Source organism: Talpa occidentalis, unplaced genomic scaffold (assembly GCF_014898055.3).
Source record: "Talpa occidentalis isolate TD23 unplaced genomic scaffold, MPIMG_talOcc4v2.1 talOcc4.9, whole genome shotgun sequence".
Lineage (NCBI taxonomy): Eukaryota > Metazoa > Chordata > Mammalia > Eulipotyphla > Talpidae > Talpa > Talpa occidentalis.
Genome location: NW_023605305.1, coordinates 68,802,227 through 68,821,762, shown reverse-complemented (window position 1 = coordinate 68,821,762; position 19,536 = coordinate 68,802,227). Strand labels below are relative to the sequence as shown.

The 19,536-nt window shown below is 48.9% G+C and overlaps 1 protein-coding gene and 1 long non-coding RNA gene across 4 annotated transcripts in view; one reads left to right on the top strand and one right to left on the bottom strand.

Moving 5' to 3' along the window:
• Nucleotides 1-2,929: 2,929 nt before the first annotated feature.
• Nucleotides 2,930-10,857, bottom strand: ARL10 (ADP ribosylation factor like GTPase 10). Its single transcript, XM_037499889.2, has 4 exons — nucleotides 10,581-10,857; nucleotides 9,766-9,967; nucleotides 6,912-7,087; nucleotides 2,930-5,350 (listed from the first exon to the last, which is right to left on the bottom strand). The coding sequence occupies exons 1-4, from the start codon at nucleotides 10,761-10,763 to the stop codon at nucleotides 5,177-5,179; spliced, it is 735 nt and encodes a 244-aa protein (XP_037355786.1). The 5' UTR covers nucleotides 10,764-10,857; the 3' UTR covers nucleotides 2,930-5,176.
• A 69-nt stretch (nucleotides 10,858-10,926) lies between these two features.
• LOC129145147 (uncharacterized) overlaps nucleotides 10,927-19,536 on the top strand; it is a 32,791-nt gene continuing 24,181 nt past the window's right edge. For all 3 annotated transcript variants that reach the window (XR_008550272.1, XR_008550270.1, XR_008550271.1), the window contains exons 1-2: nucleotides 10,927-11,414; nucleotides 13,727-13,849. This is a non-coding gene — a long non-coding RNA (uncharacterized LOC129145147). The remainder of the gene's footprint in view (nucleotides 11,415-13,726; nucleotides 13,850-19,536) is intronic.

Genomic DNA, 19,536 nt, shown 5'->3' with positions numbered 1-19,536 from the left:
CCTCTCTGGGAAATGAGCTGACTCTCACAGGCTCCAATTTATAACCTGGGGGCTCTGGGAAAAGCTGCTGTTTCAGGGTGGGTGGTTTGTTTTGACTACAGTCTGTACATAATAAAACAAGGCTCTTTTACTTCTCAGGTGGTTTTGTATTTGTTCCTTCAGCCAAGTCTTGGGGCTGCCCCATAAAAGCCCTTGACTGGGCTTTTATGACCCCACCGGGGTGCAGTGGGTTGAGCACAGCACTATGAAGCTCGCAGCCTCTGCAGCGCGGGTTCAATTCCCGGCTGGCCAGGGAGATACCCACATGGTGCAACAGACCTCTCTTGCCTTCCCCTCTACTCCCCTCAGCAGTGTCTTCAGTCTGCCTGCCCGTTCTGCTCCCTGCTCTGTCTGGTGAATTCTCTAACCCTCCCACACCTCTGGCCTGTACCCCAATTCTTACATAAATAAAAAAATCTTTAAAAAAAAAGCCACTTGACCAGGGCAGGGAGTGCAGCCAGCCCTTGACTGTACTGCATTCACATGCCTTCCTAGGCACAGCCTTCCTCTCCCTCGTTCTGCTTCCATTGCTCTGCCTTGGTTTCCTGCAGTGTCAACCCTTCCATGGAAGCCTACCAGGAACCGTGGGCTGCCTGGAAGGGCCTGCCCTGCCAAGTGCTACTTTACCTGAGGCCAGCTGGGCTTTCATTGCCAGAGGGTGAGGAGCTGTATGGCCCCTCCCTCCCAGTCTGCCTTCATCCCTTTGCTGCTCATTTTCATGTGGCTGTTGTTGGCTTTGGCTTGAAGGGAGCTTGAGGCCCCAGACCTGCTTCCTGAGACCATATAGTAGACCACTGAATACCCTATACTGGAGGCCATGCTCTGTGGCAGGCCTCCCAGCTTGGGTGTTAAATGTGAAGAGGATCAAAGGGAGGGTGGATCCTGGTCATTTTGTAAGTATTGAGGCTGTGTCCTCGGAATATAAAGCCTTGTTTTCATCATTTATTCTAGAAGCACCTAAAATCTGTTTTTCCTTATTGCCCTTGAAAGGATTTAGTGTTTTTATATAGGTCACTTTATGGAAAATCCTATACTGTGTGTGATTTTAATCTCACCAAAGGTAAGGAAATTGAGAGCAATCAATGTGGGTTTTGAAGTCATGTCTCAACAGCTAATCCTAGGCTTTAGCTTGTCATCCTCTCCTTTGGCCTCTGAAGGCAGCCTATCAACTGACACCATCAAGGCAGGCTGGAAACAGGAAGGGCTGGGAGGGCCCCAGAAACCAGTGTAAGCACTACAGCACAGGCTTGGGATCTAGCTGCAAGGCTCCGAGGGCCTGTCTTAGGTGGCCTTGATGCTTTTGTCCTTTGCTACCTTCCAAATTGAGGCCTTTGACTAGGCTGTCCTCTTCAAGTACCACCTTTAAGCCTTCCATACCTCTCCCCTAGCCCTTGGCTGTGTGTCCAGTAGACCCCAGAATTCCTGTGGCAGTTTCTCTCTCAGTCATAACTGCCTCTTCATCAGCTTGGCACCCCCTATAAGACTGGGTTTTGGTGCAGGGCCTTGTCTGGAACTAGAGCTGGGCCTAACCAAGTGCTGGGGGAGTGCTTATGAACAGCGGACACATGGTTCTGCGCCCTCATTCTGATAGCTGGTGAGGAGGTGCACATGGAGAATAGTTTGGCTATCTCCCCCCTAAGCTACTGGTTAGGCCAAAACCATTGCTTCTTACCACCCCACACTCTGGACCCAAGGGCCATGGGACTGGGACCGGCTGTCTGGCATTGTGTGTCAGATGATCTGGGATCACCCTCCACAGCTCCCCTTTACTGAGACTGTAAGCACCCAACACACATTTCAAAATCAGTTGAAACCACATCAGAGTTTTTGGCATTTATTGTTTACCTCAAATAGCCACTGACATTGTTTTACAAAGCTGGTTCCAAGGTAACCCTGAGGCCTAGCTTCACAGGGCATAGGCTGAGAAGCAGGTCCCTTTACTTCCAGATCTTTGATGGAATCCTCTCCTTGGGCCTCAATGGGCCCATCTAATGGAGGCAGCAGATGAGGAAGAGTTGAAGATCCCCTTTTCCACAGTGACTAGAAAGGGCTTTGAGGATGTGAACAGCCAGCCAATCAGGGGCCGACCACTCAAGATTCTCTGAGGTCTGAGGCAGCTATATGACACCACAGAAGTTAGCAGCTGGTTCAAAATGCTGGCAGTTGCTACTAAACTAGCACAAGAATACGATGTTTTTCAAAGGCAAGTGGAAACATTTTTTGGAGAATCTGGTGTTTCATCCAGGCAGATGGTCAGGGTAAAGATTTTCATCAGCACCTCTCTGAAAGGACCAGGAGGCTGAGATGGACCAACTTTACCTCCTCCCTGGTCCTTAGAGCTGGATACCAGTGTGTCAGCACAAGCCCAACACCTGCAGTTCTGGGCAGGTGGGCAGCCAGTTCAGGGCCAGCAATCTTAAACTTAAAAGCTCTCTTGCTCAGACTATCTACATGTCCAAACTCTGGGCCCAGCTAGCCTCTCCTCAAAAGGAATGACAATAGGTCAGAGATGGGAAAACCGGAAGCTGGGGTTTCACTTAACTCTCGAGAATATTTCCAGTGCAGGTACAAATTCAAGTAGGGGTGAAGGCTTCCCTTTGGCATGGACACTGTATGGTCAGTGCTACCTCTGCTCTCACATTCACTCCCTGTGACCAAACTTGACTAGGAAGCTGGGGAGTAGAGCGTAGTGGGGATAACAGAGGTTTACCCAGGCCAGCTGAGGGACCGCACTCTGTGATGCACAGGTCCAGGACATGGGACTGGTTCCCAAGGGCAGGTGATCTGGGCTAGGAGCAACTGGGTAAGAGTAGCACAAGGCAAGTGGTGAGCTGTTCTTACCAGCCCCCCCACCCCACAACCTCCGCCCCTAACCCCCCCCACCCCCATCTCACCCCTACCCCCGCACAGGCTTGGCCAGTCTAGTCCTGGCAGAAACCAGAGCAGATGGGCACTGTTTGGCACTCTGCCTGGAGAATGGGCCAGCAGTCCCCACAGAGGACTGCAGCTGTCAGCCACAAACCTGGTGAGGCACTCCACAGGCCAACAGAAGGCCTATGCTCTTGCACAAGTTAAGTGTTGGAGGGATGGTGCGCGATCTTCCACACCTTCAGTGGCAGGTGTTTCCCATGAGCCACTGGGACCTGTCAACTCTGAGAGTGGTTTTTAAAAGTTCCTCTAGTAGATATACTTAAACTCTATTCAAGTTCACCTCCCCATCACTGGGGTCTTTAAAATTGTACTACATCATAATACTTAATAGGTCAAAGGCAGATCTTAATTAGAATGAAGGGCCTCCCTCGACAGTGCTGTTTCAAGCACTGGAGAATAGGGTGGAGTTTGTAGGACAAAGAAGTCACGTTTCTTGACCTTCCAATGGCAAAATGAAAAGTTGGCAGCAGTTTCAAAGGTTATTCTAAACTCCATGTCATTCCTTAAATATTTTAAATAAAAGCAGAAAAATCACTTCTTAATGCATAAGTTTCATCAGCATTCAAAGAACTGGATTCCATTCCTATCTCTGCAGCCCAAGAGCTCAGCAGGCTTTTCTTCCCACGTCTGTGCTCACTTCTCAAGTCCAGAAGCTTCCCAGCCCACATCCCCACCCCGATCCTCTGCTAGCGCAGTCACAGCCTAGAACTGAAGTACAGTCAATGTCAAATGAAATGAAGGCACAGAATCTCTATTCTCAATTAAAAGGCAAAATGAGTTGAAGATCTCTTCTGTATAAAGTCCATTTGTGCCTGCTCATTATTCAGTGGCTCCTGATAGACAAAAGGCTCCTTCTTTTGCCTATACTAAAGAGTCAACACAGACAATCTTCACACTGGCTGATGACTGGAAACAAGAGAATCGTGGAAGGCAGTCTGGAGAGAATGCCAGACTCTCCATCCAACTTTGCTTTAGCTGGGGAACCTACGGGTCCAGAAAGGCTGAGTGATGGACCCAAGGACATCCTGTTGGCTGGACTGTAAATCCCATTTCTTTGTAGCTGGATTCACGGTTGAAATGTCCCCTCCCAGAGTTGTTTGTTACCTCTACACAAGAGACTTGTGTCCCTTCGACATCAGTGAGAAGTATCACGGTACCAGTTATAGGTGGGTGAGGGAAGTCAGAGCTCCATCTCCACTGATACCTGTAGGTTACACTGTCATTCGTGATTCCAGTTATTTTTCTCAAAGATCCAATTTCCCGTAACAATCACCTAGGGTTTTGGTTACAGCACCTAGAAACAGAGCCTAAAACTCTGGTCTGTTCCCTTGATAAATAATCAGAAAGCAGGTCCGAGGCCGACACCCTGCTCTGGTGGACGATGTTCTTCCCAGGGACATGGCTCTTTCCTTCCCCAGACTAATGTAAACATGGGCACTGGCACAGTTAGCGCAATAGCAGCAGTTTCTGTCTACAGATTAGAGAGGAAAAAGTCCAGTTTTTTTTTTTTCTGATTAGGGGTTGAATACCACTTATTCTGTAGGTAAGAGAGGCTGGCCAGCCAGGACGGGGTTTAGGGGAAGCAGGGAGATCTTCAGAAAGCTCCTTGCTCCTTCACCAATGTCCTAGGGCTGGAAAATACATTTCCCCAAGGTAGAAAAGACATGGATATCACCTCCCTTTAAAAGTGCTGGCCCTGCAGCCAGCAAGGCAGAGACTCCACAAGGCCACGAGCTAGTTGGGCAGAGGTGGGGCAGTAGGATGATGCAGACAGGGAGTCCAGAACCTGCCTGTGTAAGGAGTCATGATGAGGGGACAGTCTAGCGTGGGAAAACTTCTGATAGCTACACTGGTCCTCAACCACCAGCACCTGCAGGGAGGGGAGAATGGAACCCACTGAAAGCTCATGGTTCAGGTCAGAGGATGCCTTCAGGGACAAAAGCTGGACCCAGTTCTAGTTGGAATGACCTAGACAACCACCTTCTCCCACTATCGGCCTCACCCACTACTGCTTCAACCTGAGGGCCACTCTCCTAAGTAGGAGGGCTTTGGTGCAATTCTCTGCCTGGCCCAGGCACTGTCTTAAGGGGGGAAAGGAGGGGAGAAGGGAATGCTGCCTGGGGCGCCTGCCCCAGGCCCAGGCCATAAAGAAGCAGGAGCAGCTGAACTGGGGTTCCCAGGGCTGGGGTGAGCAGGTAGGCGCTGCCTAGGAGAGAAGCTCCAGGAGTAGTCTCCAGATGTGCACGGTGCCGGGGTTTTCAAAGCCAGGTCCTGCAGGGGCGACACTAGCCGCCAGAAGGAAAACCTCTCGCTGGCTATCGATGGCCTGCAGGCCTAGCTCCTGCTGCAGCTCCACCATACTCATGGCCTCGCTCAGGTCCTGGGGCGGAACAGAAGCCATTTGGAATCGAGTTGACAGTGTTTCCCAAACACCCACCCAAGTCATCCACGAAACCACTCTTCTGCTCCCCCAGGGCAAAAACTGGCCTATGTCCCTAGAACTGGCTTCTGGGCCCTCTGGTATTATCTCTGCCTCTCTTTTATTCACTTTGTCACCGGCCAATGTGGTGAGAAACAGCACTTCTGCTAAGGCAAGTATTGTGACAGGTGCCTAGTATTTTAATTCTCACAATCGGCATTTAACTGAGGAAACTGGTTTAGGGAGGGAAGTGATTCACCCAAGGACTCAGTGCTAAGTGGAACATATAGGTTTCAGATTCAGGTTGGTCTGATGACCAAGGTCATGATGATTTTAGGAATCCTAGATCAGTTTCATAGGTGGAAGTTTCAACAGCAGAAAGATCTTACAGCAGGGTCACATCCAGACAAAGGCCTTACTCCCCCAGATTCCTAGACACTGGCTAGGGAGAAAAAGAGGCCACCACAGTGCATGGCTGTGATGGTACATTTTTACTTCAACCCTAACCTGAAGTTAAAATGATTCTTCTTGAAGCAATGCACTGAATGCTGGGGCTTTAGATATTGTCTCCCGCAGGTTCACAATCATTATAAATGATAGTTATTCACTGTCCAAACTGGGTACTTCTGAAATCAAGGTGGACACTACTATTAGTTACATAGGGACAACAGGCATAAACAGAGACAGATGTTCACCTACTTATACAAGGTCAGGTATTTCCTGATAGACTGCAGGATCTGAGGCAGCAAGGAAACATGCAGCTCTCAGCGACACAGGCAGAGGCTGGAGGATACATGGCAGCTTGTGGACTGTGGCAGTTTCCCCTGGTATTGAGGATACCATACTAGGTCTGCAAGGATGAAGGTTGCTCCCTGGCACCCGGAAGCGGTATAGCAGAATGGTAAAGAGTGGGCACTTGGAAGATCTGAATTCAAGTCCTAGCTTTGTCACATGAGCCCAAATCTGGGCAAAAGTTTAGGGGTAACAGCAAAGCTGATGGTGGGTTTTCTGTAGGATGAAAGCAAGGCCATGACTGTCAGGTGCTCAGCATTGTGCCTGCACACTGTAAGCACAAAATAAATTTTAGTTCTTATTTAGTCTGTTCAACTTCATCACTTCCTAGTCACTTAAGCCAGAAGTCATGAGGCCAGAGCAGAGTAGAAAAGACATAGGTTTGGAGTTCGATATCCCAATTCCACTACATTCAAGGTGTACAATTGGGGGAGATTACAAAAGCTTTCTGAGTTTGCAACTTCCCACCTGTAAAATGGAAGTAGTATCCCGTACCTTGCAGGGTCAATGGAAGCATAACAGAGAATGTCATTCAAACCACACCTTGTATATACTGTGTACTTAGTGATTTTTCTCATTCCACCAGGATGAAAGATGGCAGGGAGGCAAAGTGGAAAGCAGAGAGAGGAGAGGGATGAGAAAGAGCATAGGTAAAAGAGGTTGGGGGTAGTATATAAGCCAAAGGTTCCAACATGGACCTGGGCCTGAATCCCTTTCCAGTGCCCCTCACCTGCTTGTTGGCCACCACAACGACAGGCAGGTCAGGGTCCTTGTCCAGCAGCTTGTGAAGCTCTTGCCGGGCCCAGGGCAGCCGCAGTCGGTCAGCCGAATCCACCATGAACACCAGCACGTCCACTTCATTCACAAACTCCTTCCAGTAGAAGCGCAGGTTCTGGCTGCCACCGACTGAGGAGAGGCCAGGGGCCGGTTCAGAGCCTCCCTGGTCCTGGTTCTCTACATGGAGCCCCAACCTCACCCACTTCCGGCTTCCCAAGGCTCTGCCAGCCCCGACAAGGGAAGGACCACAGATTCCAGAGCCAATCAAATCTGGTTTAGCTCTAGCCCTGACCTGCATGTCCCAGGGCATGTTGCTCCCTTCCAACATCAGCGCCACTGCTTATCTACTAGGCTGCAGCAAAACCCAAAGGTCCCATATGCAATGAACCTTTCATAGGACTGGCATATGGCAGGTGGTCAATAAGCAGTACTCTCTGGTTCTTCCTCCTGGGCCTTGCCTCCTGCCTATTCCTAACCAACTCTGGATCAGTGGTGGCTGTGGTCAGGAAGCCCTGTCAGCCTGTGCACCGCCATTCTCCATTTAGTTTTTCTCATGTAACTGGGTCATCCCACTTTCTTTCCATGGAAGCACCATACTCACTCTTACACCACATGCCTGCTTATACAGTGCCCCCAACCTGTTCCTCTCTGTCCCTGTGTACAGTCCCCATTGGTCACCCTGCATCCCGGTGTTTCTGGCTATACTTCTGATATTTGCAGGCTCTAAGCTCTTTGAGAGCTAGAGCCATCTACCTCTGAATCCCCCCAAAGCCCTCAGCACAATGCCTGGCACATAGCAGGCACTCAACAGGTATTTACTGAGTGCTTACTAGGTGCCAAGCGCTGATCTGGGTGCTGGGGATACAGAGGTAAGCAAGGCAGGCAGGAGCCCTGCCCTCAAGGAGCTCCCTCCGTCACCAGAACAGACACAGCAATAATACATCAACACATTTCAGAAAGGATGGAAATAAAACAGAAAGTATGAGAAAGCAATGGGGGGGAGGGGCATGGAATGGAGCTGAGTCTGGGGTGACAAGGCTCTACCACGGACAGGGCAGAGCAAAACATCACCAGCAGATGGAAGAGTCTGAGAAACAGAAAGTGGCCAGGGTGGCTGAGGTAGCCCAGATGGAGAGAGAGGGAAGCTTGATGGGCAAGGCTGGCCAATGGCTGTACCACACAGGGCCTTTAAGGCCACAATGAGGCTTTGGGGAGCCCCTTAGGAGTTGGAAGCGAGAGTGACCTGATCTGATATAGGGTTTCTGAGCAACACCTCTGGCTGACACTGGGTACAAAAGTGGATGTGGGAAAAGCAGTGAGGAGTGTGTTGCAGTATTGAGGTAACAGTGGCTTAGACCATGTAGGTGGCGAAGTGGGGAGACATGGACAGATGTGAAATCAATTGGAGGCTGAAGGTGACAGAACTAGCTAATAAAATGGATACTGGAGGTGGTGGGAAGGGAAGGGTCATTAACAACCTATAAGGCCCTCGGCTGGGTTCAGCTAGGTATTGTGGAAGACCACAGCAAAGTAAGAGTTGTGGGAGGAAAGCCCCAGGACTCGGCTGGGAGATCTGGGTTTGATTTTAGGCGGAGTGATCCTATTGGGCCTGGATTGTTATTGGTCAGACACCAGTAACTCTTTTCTCAGGGTTGGGGGAGGGAGGGTATAGTCAGTCTCCGTCAGACAGAGAGGGCTCAAGTGCCCCTGGCACAAGAAAGGGAGCCTGGGAAAGCTTGCTGAAAGGACTGAATCAATGTTTGCTACAATCAGGAAGGACAGATGTAGCCAGACAGGTCAGCAAGCAAGTGCCTGAGACCAGAAGATCTGAGCCACTCAGGCAACAGCTAGATCCTTGGTCTGATTCCACCCTTGGCTCTAAAGCAAACCCATGGTCCAAGTCCTTTGGCCAGTAGGAAGCCCACCTTCCTACAGAGTCTGCGACTGGGCACAGGTGGTTAAGTACTGCTGCCCTCTCAATACCCTCTCCACTAGCGTCTTCCCAGTTCCTGAGAAGCTCAGGGCTGAGCGCAGCGGGCTGCTCTCAGATACCAGCTCTGGCTGGGCTCCAGTCAGGGACATAGGCTTTATGTACCAAATAATGCAGAGAAACCAGTAACATAGCCTGGGGAGATGCGGTGATAGTGGGGGGCAGTGGCAGAAAATCTCACAGGGATATCACATTTGACATAAATCTTGAAGGATAAGTGTCAGTTTGTAAGGGAAGGGCTCTCAAGATGGAGTGAACAGTGTGTGCAAAGGGCAGATGAAAACGGCAAATACCCTTCATAAAAAAGTAATATAGTATGCTGCTTACTAACGGCCATCTTTACTAGCAGACTGATATGCTAGATGAACTTGAATATATTATTTAACTTGCTACACCTCTGTGCCTCTGTTTTCTCATGTATACAGTGAGGATGACTGTTTCTGGTTTTAAGAACTTTTGGGAAAATTTTATTAAGCAATGCCTGGCAAGTGCTTGTCATGCTGTTAGCATGTGGGTGGTAAGCACATTGGCTACTGCAGGGATGTGGGGCAGGTGACCAAACTGAAGATGCCTCATCATGATGGGCCCTATATGTCAGGAGAGAGACTGGACTGTACTCTGTGCCTGGAAAAGCATGGGAAGCATTTCATACACAAGCAAGTCCGGTTCAGGTGAGCATTTTGGAGCCACCCCCAGGGAATCAATTGGGGTTTGGGTGCAACTGAGATGACAGGGAGAATGGAGTGAGAGTGTGTGTGTGTGTGTGTGTGTGTGTGTGTGTGCGTGTGTGTTATGGGGCGGGGGGCGATCTGCTCACTCTCTAGCAGGTCCACCTCGAAGTCCTTGGTGGGCAGCCGCACCGAGTTGAAGCCCCAGGTGGGAATGTGGCCTTCCAGCGGCGGCTTCCCGGACAGCACTCTCAGGAACGTGCTCTTCCCTGAACCATCCAGCCCCAGCACCAGCACCTCCCGCTGCTCCAGCTCCTCCAGCGCCGGCTCCTCGTCCTCCTCGTCCTGGGGCTGCGGGGCACGGGTCAGGCTGTGGCCCACATCCTCCAGGCCCCAAGGTACCGACCCCGCCCTCCACCCGTCCCAGGTAGGCAGGCACGCTTGGGGCAGTAGGATGAGCGCTGCCTTTGGAGTTCTCAATCCTAAACACCGCTGTTCAGGTTTTCTCGGAATGAGCGCTGGCAAATTATTTCCCTCGCGGGGCCTCGGACTCCTGAAACTGTCAATCCCCCCCCAGTTGCAGGACGCCAGAGACCACCCCGCCACGCGCCGCGGGGATGCGGGAAGCCAAAGGGGCGGAGTCCGCGACCTTTCCCGGCATCCCCCGGGCCGCCCGCCGCGCGCACTGCGCAGGCGCTGGACGGGCGCGGGCTGGATCCCGCGCGGGCTCGGCAGCGGCGCGGGGTCGCGCCTCCTGACTCCCACCCCGGGGAGGGAGCCCGAGGACCGCGGCGACGCGGGGCGGCGCCACCCACCGACCCAAGCGCCCACCTGGCCCTCGGTTCCCCAGCTCATCACTGCCCCGCCGCACGCCCACCGCGAGGCTAAGTCCCCCGATCTAGGCGCCCGCGGTCAAGCCCTCCGGGCGCTCGCGCGGAGGCGCGGGCCCAGGCTCGGCACTTACCTCCCACTCATCCCACTCCGGGAGGCGCGCAGGCTCCACGCCCCACCAGGCCTCGCCCCGCTCCCAGCGCCGCTCCCGTCCGCGGCCGAAGTAGGTCTTCCAGAGAATGAAGAGCGCCGAGCCGAGCACGGCCGCGGCGCCGCCCAGCGCCAGCACCAAGGGGACCAGCGGCCGCGGCGCCATCGGGCCGGGCGAGGAACGTGGACGCCGGCTGCACTGGCCGAGCCGGCCGGCCCGCCCGCCGAAGATGGCCCCGCTGCGACTGCCGCGGCCGCGCCCACCCGCCCCCAGCCCCACACTACAAGCCCCACAATGCACCGCCGCTGTCGCGACGGGCCGTCTGCTCCCCTGCGGCGGGAGTGGGGGCGTCGGCCGGAGCTTGGGGATCGCCCGCTCCCTTTGCGAGTTACGGCGCGGAGCGAAAGACTGAGCCTGCACTTTACCCCTCAAAACAGTACCGCATAGAGAGGAAGACAAAGGCCCAGGGATTAAGTAACCTGCCCAAGGTCGCACCGTAATGCACTGGTGCAGTCTGCCTTCAAACCCAAGCCATCTGTCTTCTGGGCCTCCCTCAAAATCTTGGGGGAAAAATTGAGACCAGATCGCACGGCCTTGGGGTAGCAAATTTTGGAATGCAGCGGCCCGACTGGAACTCGATTCCCTGATAGAACCCTCTGCCCTCCCTTGGCAACTTCCCTGATTCTGCTCTTCTGGCGTCTTGCACACGCTGATGAAGCAGAGGTCAGAGTGTTTAGAACTGACCATCTTGTATGGTGTCACCCTTAGTGACACCAAGTGTAGTAGCACCAGGAGGAGCAGGCCCAACAACCTGAGGTACTTAAGAGGGGGACTCCATGAGGGGCTGTTGGGTGTTTTCATTGTAAGCAACCCAGGCCATCTTGTAGGCTAACAGAGAGAGAGAAAATTGCACTTCCTAACCCATTCTTAGCGGGCTATTTACTGGCAACCCACACATGCTCACATCGCTTGGAATACAGGTCTCCCCCCTCTCCTTTTTACTTCAGCCCCATTTCTGGAAAATGTACAATTCCCATTTCTCTGTGCCCACCTGGAGAATCTGTTCCCCCTGCATCTCTAACAACCCTCTTGTTGGTATATCAGATGGTAACATTTGATATACTTCACTTTCTGGCATCTTCTAACATTGTTAAATGCTGGGGTGTAGCAGGTGTCACACTTGGTATACTGCCTTAACAAAGTACTGTAGACTGGGTGAAAAACAAGAGAAACTTATTTCACACAACTCTGAAGGCTAAGAAATCCAAGATTGAGGTGCTAGCTGATTCAGTGTCCCCATAAGTGCCTTCTTCCTTGCAGACAGCCACCTTGTGGCCTCACTTGGCAGACAGTGAGAGACCTCTGGTTTCTTTTACTTCCATAAGGACACTAATCCAATGATGGGGTCCCACCCTCATTCCCTTGTCTAAATCTAATAACCTCCTCAAAGAACCCTGTTTCCAAATGCCATCACATCAGGGGGTAGGGCTTCAATATATGACTGTTGGTGCCCATGCTTGTAGTCCATAACAGCAGGTTAAAGAGTAACACTTTCCCTTCCAAAGTTTGAAATTGAGAAGACTAAGGAGACTGCTAAATGAAGAGAAAAATATCACTTTTGGGCCTCCCTGGTGGCGCAAAGGGTTATGCACCGCACTATGAAGCGATCCATAGCCTCTGCTATTCCATCCCGGGCTGGCCAGGGAGAAACCACATGGCGAAACATGTCTTACCCACTGCTCCCCACAGCAGTGTATTTTGGTCAGTCTGCCTGTTCTGCTCCCCACTCTGTCTCTGGTGAATCCTCTCACCCCTGACATCTCTGGCCTGTACTCCAGCTCTTGTATGCATAAATAATCTTAAAAAAAAAAAGAAAGAAAAATATCACCTTTGTTGTCAGTAAATGCTGAATTGAAGAAAGTGGCTTAGATGTCAGCCAAAATAGACTTGCTGTTATAGTTGACCATTCAACTGTGTGGGTCCACTGATAGATTTGCTTGTAAACAAATAGAAATTTATAGTATTGCTGAGTACAGTGCTATAAATGTATTTTCTCTATATCTCTTATATATTCTTTTTTAAGACTATTGTGTGTAATACATACAACATACAAGCTATGTTAGTTGATTGTTTATGTTAATGTTGTCTTTCAATCTACAGCAGACTATTAATTAGTAATCAAGTTCTGGGGAACCAAAAGACTGAGCAGGGGGTTGGCGCCCCTAACCTCCAAATATATTTTCCCCTCAAACATAAGACTACCCACCAGGTCTGTGACACAACAAATCAAGCAAAGGCAAGAGTGGTATTAAGAATATTAATGCTGAGTATGCCACTGCCACCAATCAGAGGGGATAGGTACTGAAACCAGAACAGAAACTGCCCAGTGGGAACCTGCTAACCTTAACCTTACAGGGCCAGCCCCTTCCTGGTAGACAGGGAGCATCCCGACCCATCCTTTCTACAGGTGGCTAGGGCTGGGAAAGTGTCCAGAAGCACCTGGGTTGAGCTGTGTACTGCCTTCCCCCAAACTCCACATTCAGAGAAATTACTCCTCTGGGAACAAGTGAGAAATGCTTGGGGATAGAGCCTAACAGTATGTCTCTAGCCTCATGTTTCAAGGATATTAGTGATCAATTTAATGGGTAACAACTATTATTTTATTATAAAATAAAATTAAGTGAAAAAAGCACTTCATGTGTTGGGAGAGACCCTGCGCAGTGAGCAGAAGGGCCTTGACCTGAGTCTCTAAGGCATGTGAAAACATATGCATTTTTGGAGGAAAACCTCTGAGTGAGCAGACCTGGTGTTGAGTGCCCAGAAAGTGACCTGCGTAGAGTCATGCCTCAGTATCTCCACAGCCAAAAACCAATTAGGAGCAAAACTCCTCTGTTCTAGCTAATGAGCCATCAGATTACATATAGGAGCTGACCACCTGACACTTAAAAGTTGGCAGTAGGCAGATATCAGTAGCAAAGTAAAATAGTTAATCTTTTAAGTTGTCACTATATGGTACGCTTTGGTGTTATGCCTAATGCACTCTGAGAAAGTATATAATGAGCACTAAGACAGTAAAGATTCACTGCATGCTGGACATGACAATCACCTGTGTCTGATTTCCCTCACAGTCGTGTCCCAGGTCCAGGACTCACTAGAAGTCCACAAGTGGCGCCCAAACAGGGACCTGAAGGGGACCTCCCACTAAAAGTGACAAGATGACAATGGCGGAGGGTGGAAGTTTACAAAAGGTGGTGAGTAAACAAGGGGAAAATCACAGCATGGGGCATTCTTCTCGTCTTTCTACTTTTGCTTATATGTTGAAACATTTATTAGCTGAAAACGGGGCAAAAGTCTCACTCACTCAAATTCTTGACTGTTTGTATGTTGTTACTGAATATAATCCTTGGTTTCCTGATACTGGTGCTTTTGATATAGAAACATGGGACCGGGTCCGAGAGACGATGGTTCGGAAACATAAGCAGGGAGAGCGGATAAAGTTTTGGTCTATGTGAGCTATGCTTAGAGTAGCTATGTTGGCTGTTGATGGAAAACTCTGTCCAGACATGGTTACTTTGGTTCAAACATCACAGGAATCTTTGCATGAGTATGAACTTGATGATGACACTCTGGCTAAGGCAGCTCAAGCTGTCCAGCAATCTTTGAAAGATTGTGATGCAGCTCAAGCTGTTCAGCAATCTTTAAAAGATGGTGATGATGATGTTCCTTTGCAAAAATCTAATAAGAGTGAACAAGGGGTTCAGCCTTTTGCTATGGCTCCCATTAATAATCCTGCCAAACCTTTCTCAAACATGTCACCAGAGAAGCGATATTCAATGTTACAGTCTCCCTTTAAGCAGGGTCATAAACAGCACTCAGGACTTAAAACCAGCTGTAGAGAATTTAAGAGAGTTTACTTTAGGGGCTTCAGATTCCTGTGGGCTTCAAATCAGGCCCTCCGCCCCTCTTCAGGAGGAGGAGGAAATGAAAACAGCAGGGTCCCATAAAATACGCCCTGAGGATGTGCCTTTACCTGACACTGAGCAGGAGGAATCTGAATTATCAGAAAGTTCTGTTGTCCTCATGGAAGATAATATTGCATTAGATCTTAAGGGTGAAGGATGGGGTTCAAAAAAGGAACAAAAGGAAAATGAAGCAACAATAACAATTACAAAGAAAGTGGTCAGTCCTGTTACAGATAGCAATCTGACCCGACCGACACCCAAATTGTATATACACCCAAATTGTATATAAAAGAGTTGACCCGTGGAAACAAAATCGCTCTCCCATGGAAAAGGCCATAAAGGCCAGTCATGAATATTACGTGTCTTTTCCAGTTGTAATGATGGGTGACAATAATGCATCTGTATATGAAGGATTACCAATATCAATTATGAGAGACTTTAAAAAGAGTGTTCACTTGTATGGGCCGACATCTCCGTACTGTGTGGAAATGCTTTCTAGCTGGTCTGACTAAGAATAATGGATTGCCCATGATTGGCATTTGGTTTGTAAAACTACTCTTTCCCTGGCCCAATATATGCATTGGAAAATGTGGTTTGCTGAGGAGGCTCATGCCACTGCCTGAGAAAATGCTAGAGATCCGCAAACGGCTCATATTAACATTGATATTATAGCTGGAACTGGGCCCGCTTTGTTCATTGATTATCAAATTAATGCTGCTTCACAATTGTTTCTCAAACAAACTCAGGATGCTGCTCTTGCAGCCTGGACTCGAATTAACTCTGGCCCGGCTGCACCTAGTTATACTAAAATATTACAAAAAAAAGATGAGTCATCTGCTGATTTTCTCTCACGTCTAGAAGACGCCCTTCAAAAGCAAGTTGGTGATCCTGATATACAAAACAGACTTTTAATACAGTTAGCATATGATAATGCTAACAAAGATTGCCAGGATGCCATACGTCCCATTTGGGACACCACTAACACCTTGGAATGCTTGTGTGTGTGCCGAGATGTGGGCAGTGTAAAATATCAGGCAGTTGTGGCCTCGATGGCTGCAGCGTCTATTCAACAGACAACTATAAAAAAATGTTTTAATTGTGGTAAGGCTGGTCATTTTATTTTTTTAATTTTTTTTGATTACTCTCATGATTTATTAATATTCAGATTGAAAAAGGAGGCTCAGAGCCCCAAGTTACGCTAATTGGCACATTTGCTTTATTTATTTATGTATTTATTTATTTTTAAAACAAACTGGATTTTTTGAATTTTTTTCCTTTTTGTTCATTCCATCATATGGAAAAGGAGGAAAAGAAAAATGGTTTTGAATTCACTTGATATTTTGGGCTCCTCAGATGAACAGAACATTGCACACACACTTGGAACAGAGAGAGATAGAGAGGAAAGTGGACTCCACAGGGCCACATGCACCAGATCAAAAAACTTGGATATAGTGCAAGAATTTCCAAAAATGATTGGATCATCATTACCAAAAACTCGCCATAACAACACCAAGAAACAAAAATGTTTAAGCCATACTGTTTGACATGGGATCTTTCCTGCATATATATATATATTTTAAATGTTTGTCACACAGAGAGAAAGAGGGCTAGCGGGTGGGAGGGGACAGACTCACAGACGTGAGCAGGACAGGAAGGGAAACTTCAGAGTGGAGTTGAGAAGAGGGTGGGGAGACAGGGATCAGGAGAGGGGAGGGGAGGGATGTGGAAAGCCATTTCTTAAAATTCAGGCATGTTCTTGGTCCGCCGCACGATTTTCTCCTTCACCCTCATCCTGTTATAGGACAGGGAGAGGGGCAGCCCAAACCCCACAAACCTGCCTATTCTAAATGGGTTCTGCCATCCGCCGCATCAACACAAAACATCTGAGACTTTAATGGGAAGGAACTTTAATAAAACTAGGAAACAATACAGGAAAGGCAAAGAGTCTAGTTTCTAAATGAAGCACCCAAAGTCATCTGTCCCCTTGTGGGTAAAACTCCATCCAAATGGGATTGGCCCAGAGCAAGGCCCCAAAGCCTGCCACAAATCTAAAGCATCTTCCAGTGGGGACCCACAGAAAAGGGTCAGAAACAACCAGACAGGTCAGAAAGGAAAAGAGCAAAATCAAAATCAAGATAAAAGCTGCCATTGTCTCCTCCCCACGGGTCTCACCCACATGTGTGTCACCCAGTCCACAACCAAAAGACAAGCGCGGTTTCTTCACGTGTCTCTAGGCATCCTGTGCCTCCTCTAGGTCTCCTTCTGGCTCCATCCTGCTTCCCTCCTTCTCAGTCTCCTCTGCAGCTTCTTCTCTCCCTGCTCAGCTCCACCCTCCATTTGGGTGGGGCAGGGAACCTGGAACCTCCCGCTTTCCTGGGGACCACCCTTTTACACTCAGGCTGGTCATTTTAAAAGGGCTCTTCTGCCCATCCGCATTCTATTTGTCCCCGATGCCAAAAAGGATTTCATTATTTAAAAGACTGTAAATCTAAATATCACAAAGATGGCATGCTATTGGGAAACGGGTTGAGGGGCCGGTCTCAGGTCTGGAAAATGTGGGACAGCAATTCTTACAGCCGGTCCAACAACAGCTCCACCAGCAGTACAGGCACCAATACCCAATAATGCAGCAAACAGCCAATTGTTGTGCCCAACGTCGACCAATGCAGCCCCCAAGGACACAGACAGCCGATGCAAGAACATAAAGGAGTTTATTACGGGCTCGAATCCAGGCTCACGACACGCACCGATGCAACGGCAGAGGTCGAGAGCCCTGAACGGAGGAAGCAGGGGTCTATTATAGGGTCCCGAGCAGCGCGAATTTTGAAAGAAGCTGGCAATTACTCATTGGCTACTACAAAGGCATTTTGGCACGCACGGTTATAGTTTCAAACTGATTGGACGGTTAGAGATGCTGTCCCATTTATGGATAGGACTGCCCTCATTGGCGGCTGGGGTGGTCTGTTTTTTCGTCACCAAGTGGAGTGAGGGTTGTGACTATTGAAACTATCTCCGGAATGCGGCTGTACAAGGACTAACATATCAAGGTGGAGGATATACAAAATGGAGAAACCTTGGCTAAGCTTGGTTCCACACCAATCATCTGTCTTATCACTCAGTCCCGCCACCGCCGGCAGTGCGGCAATAGATTTAATTTCCACTGTTGACATACTTTACTCCCTAACTATGGACCTTACAAATTCCCACTGGGTGTTATGGTCCTTTACCACCAAAGAATGTGGGGCTTATTGTAGGTAAATCTAGTTTAAATATGAAAGGTTTAAATGTACTGCCTGGCATTATAGATTCTGACTGCTAGGGAGAGTTGCAAGTGGTGGCTGACACCAAAATTCCATGGGAAATTAAAAAAGGAGATTTAATTGCACAATTTCTCGTGCTTCCTCATGTGCCTATTGGTCATTCTCCAGTTAAAAGAAAAGGCAGTTTTAGCAGCACGGAGACTGCTGGAATTTACTGGTCAGAACTATTACAAAAGGCTGAAAGTCCTATTGCTATAGGGCAGGAAGAGGAGCAGCCCAAACCCCGCAAACCTGCCTATACTAAATGGGTTTTGCCATCCGCCGCATCAACACAAAACATATGAGACTTGAATGAGAAGGAACTTTAATACAATTAGGAAACAATACAGGAAAGGCAAAGAATATAGTTTCTAAATCAAGCACCCAAAGTCACCCGTCCCCTCGTGGGTAAAATTCCACCCAAGCAGGATTGGCCCAGAGCAAGGCCCCAAAGCCTGCCACAAATCTAAAGCACCTTCCAGTGGGGACCCACAAAAAAGGGTCAGAAACAACCAGACAAGCCCGGAAGGAAAAGAGCAAAATCAACATCAAGATAAAAGCTGTCATTGTCACCTCCCCACGGGTCTCACCCACATGTGTGTCACCCAGTCCACAACCAAAAGACAAGCGCAGTTTCTTCACGTGTCTCTAGGCTCCATGCGCCTCCTCCAGGTCTCCTTCTGGCTCCATCCTGCTTCCTTCCTTCCTCAGTCTCCTCTGCATCCTCTTCTCTTCCTGCTCAGCTCCACCCTCCCTTGGGTGGGGCAGGGAACCTGGAACCTCCCCCTTTCCTGGGGACCACCCTGTTACACTATGATGCCTTTAATGATAGAGGGACAAACTTTTACAGGATTAGTTGATTCAGATGCTGATGTCTCAGTAATTAGCAATGGTGAATGGCCTAACAAGTGGCTGGTAAAGACTACTACTACTGATATGACTGGAATTGGTTCTGTGTCAGCTCATGCAATTCATCAAAGTGCTAGGGTGTTACAATGTCAGGGGCCTGAGGGTCAGCTAGCTGCTCTTCAGCCTTACATTCTTTCAGTTCCTGTAAATTTATGGGGGAGGGATTTGCTGCAGCAATGGGGTGCTCAGTTACAGATTCCTGCAAACAATCCTGTGGTTCAAAACTTGTTTAAAATGGGATATATACCTGACAAATGTTTAGGCAAGCAGTTTACAAGGCAGTGCTCAGCCCATTGCACAGGACATGCAATTGTCTTTTCAATTACAATATTGTAATTGTTTCTCAATTACAATATGTTCCTAAAATAGTATGGATAACACAAGCACCTATTTGGGTCTACCAATGGCCCCTGTCTCAGGAAAAGACCCAGGCTCTCCATACTTTAATTGCTGAGCAGCTTCAAAAGGGCCATATAGAACCTTCTTTCTCCCCTTGGAATTTGCCTGTATTTGTAATTAAAAAGAAAGGCAAATGGCGTCTTTTAACAAACTTAAGACAAATAAGCGCTGCTATGCAGCCTATGGGGGCACTTCAGTCTGGCATTCCTGACATTGCAGCAATTCCTCAAAACTGGCCTATAACTATTATAGATCTCCAAGATTGTTTCTTTACAATTCCTGTCCTTCCTGAGGATGCTGCTCGATTCACCTTTACGGGGCCCTCTCTAAATAATGAACAGCCTGCCCAACTATATCAATGGAAAGTGC

Coding starts and splice junctions, on each gene's coding strand:
- ARL10 (XM_037499889.2), bottom strand. CDS start 10,763: ATGGCGCCGCGGCCGCTGGTCCCCTTGGTGCTGGCGCTGGGCGGCGCC. Junction 9,968..10,580: donor CGGAGTGGGATGAGTGGGAG/GTAAGTGCCGAG, acceptor CGTGCCCCGCAG/CCCCAGGACGAGGAGGACGA. Junction 7,088..9,765: donor CGAGGTGGACCTGCTAGAGA/GTGAGCAGATCG, acceptor GCCTCTCCTCAG/TCGGTGGCAGCCAGAACCTG.